This window comes from Rhinopithecus bieti, unplaced genomic scaffold (assembly GCF_001698545.2).
Source record: "Rhinopithecus bieti isolate Rb0 unplaced genomic scaffold, ASM169854v2 scaffold_13261, whole genome shotgun sequence".
Classification (NCBI taxonomy): Eukaryota; Metazoa; Chordata; class Mammalia; order Primates; family Cercopithecidae; genus Rhinopithecus; species Rhinopithecus bieti.
Genome location: NW_016807494.1, coordinates 26,562 through 28,767, shown reverse-complemented (window position 1 = coordinate 28,767; position 2,206 = coordinate 26,562). Strand labels below are relative to the sequence as shown.

At 59.8% G+C, this 2,206-nt stretch overlaps 1 protein-coding gene across 1 annotated transcript in view; it reads left to right on the top strand.

Annotated features, from left to right (window-relative positions):
* The first annotated feature begins 624 nt into the window (after positions 1–624).
* Positions 625–2,206, top strand: part of LOC108535929 (protein lin-9 homolog) — a 24,087-nt gene continuing 22,505 nt past the window's right edge. Inside the window, 3 exon segments of the mRNA XM_017882329.1 lie at positions 625–1,147; positions 1,149–1,387; positions 1,390–1,608. Of these exon segments, the coding sequence (XP_017737818.1) occupies positions 1,134–1,147; positions 1,149–1,387; positions 1,390–1,608 (472 nt within the window). The 5' untranslated portion in view covers positions 625–1,133.

The following is a 2,206-nucleotide window of genomic DNA, read 5'->3' as shown; positions in this document are numbered from 1 at the left end:
GCTAATACTGCCTATGCTGTGGTGATGGTGGTGGTAGTGGCTAACTGATGGGTGTTCGCAGCTATTATAAGGTCCTTACATCTATCAAATCATTTAGCCCTCAAAACAACCCTGTTACTTGCATTTTACAGATAAGAAACTGAGGCACAGAGAATTCGGTTAGGAAACTAACGTGCCTGAGATTATACAACTAGCAGCCCATCTGGATTCTTCCCATCCAGGCCCTGGGGCTCCAGAGCCCACCTTCTGCACCTCTCCAGCTACCAGTGCAGGCATCTCTCTTCTGTCCTTTGCATGCCCCAAATAAGCTTCTTCCTGACTGGTTTCTAGGCTCTCATCTTGTTCCCCACCAATCCATTTCCCATATTTTTGTTCGAAGACACAAATAGAAACATACCCCCCTCTTTAGGTAAAACCCGACTTTTCCATTGCTCCAGTGCACTAAGCAAGTTCAACTCCTTAGCCTGGGCGGGCCTCTGTGTACCACTCTGTCATCTTAGTATACTGCCTTTTAACTTTGTAGTTCCTGGGATTCACCCATGTTTGCTTAGCGGTCCCATTCCTCCAAACCCATAAATTCCTGGAGAAAAGGATTGGAGCTCAATGACATTTGTTAAATGAATTTTTGAAAAGCAACAGTGCTTTATTACTGGAAAGTGTTACAGATATTGTGAATTTTTTCCTAGGGCTTCTTTAAATTTCGTTGAATTCTTATCCAATATCATCGTAACATTTGATCAGGTAGTTTATCACCTTGTAGTGTCACTGTTCCTTTCTGTATCCTCTCGAAGCCTCCTGTTTTTCCTTTCCTAATTCTCTTCCAGCCCACTGCACGATCTAGTGTCGAATGGATGAAACAGCTGAGCAGAACAGTTCTTTAGCTGTCGGCCTAAATGACCAACTTCATGACCTCTCAAGGTCTCGCTCCCCGGCTGCACGCAGCTCAGCTTCCAACATTCGGGAAAGGCGTGCCCGGCTGGCGAGGGGCCGCTGGGGCCGAGTCCCGGACGTCGCGACGCGCAGTGGGCTGCTGCGGCCGGGGCTCTCGGGAAAAGTGAGGGGACGTAGGCGCCCGAGCAACGTGGGTTTCGGGAACCGTGAATATCTCACTTTGCGTAGAGCCCCCTCGGGCAATGCGACCCAGAACCCTTCTTTCCCCCTGCCGGGGCTTCCCTCCAGTCCTCCACTCGGAACAAACAGCCTGCAGTTCCCGCAGCTGCAGCGGGGGCCGCGGAACACGCGCCGGGAGCGGGGCCCGGGCGGGACTCCGGAGCTGGTGCTGCTCCCCCAGCGCTCCAGCGCCGGGCCTCGCCGCGCGGCCTCCTTTCTCCCTTCTTCCCGCCCTGCTCGGCCGGAGGCGGCGGCGGAGGGCGGAGGCGCGGACCCCCTCGGCGGCACCTCCTCCCCGGGCAGGCGCGGGCGGAGCCCAGCCCGCCTCAGCCAGCCCCGGCGGGAGCAGCGCGGCGCAGCGCCGCGGGCAGCGAGCTCCGCATTCGAACCTCCCTCGCAAAGACAGTCTCCGCCCCACAATGCACCGCGGCGGGCAGCCTTTGAAAAAGCGGCGCGGCTCGTTCAAGATGGCGGAGCTCGACCAGTTGCCTGACGAGAGTGAGTAGCACCTCAAAGCAACCCCGCCTTTTCCCGCCTGCTGCCTGCCCCACAGCTGCACCGGCCGGGACGGACGGCCGTGCCCTCCGCTGGGCAGGTGGGCTGACTGCCAGCCCCACCGTGGTCCCCTAGTCCTCCCACTCCGGTGTTGCCGCCGCGTCGCCGCCTTTGTTATGGTGTCTGTGTATTGGTTTCTGGGGTTGTGTGAGCGCCAGGGCCGGAAACTGAGAGCCCGGGAGTCCAGCCTGTGCCAGGCGGAGGCGGTGGCTGCTCCCCTGGCCCGACTCCGGCCCCCAACCGAGGTGGGGGGAAGAGCGGCCCCCGGGCGCGGGGGCTGTCCTCGCCGCCTGCACCACTCGCCCGGCGCCGTGAGACGCCCGCCGGGGTTATGTAACTCGCCTGTCCCGGGGCCGGGGAAGGGCTCGGGCTGGGCACGGGGTGGTCCACGGCCCCTTCTTCTTGCCCCAGCTTCTGATCTTGTCCTGTCACAGCTCCTGCCTCTACGGGCACTTGTGATCTTCACTGTCCTCCCCGCCCCCCGCCCCCCCCCTCCTGCTGCCAGGCCTCTGCGCGCTGGCCATAAGTTCTGAGAGCTCGC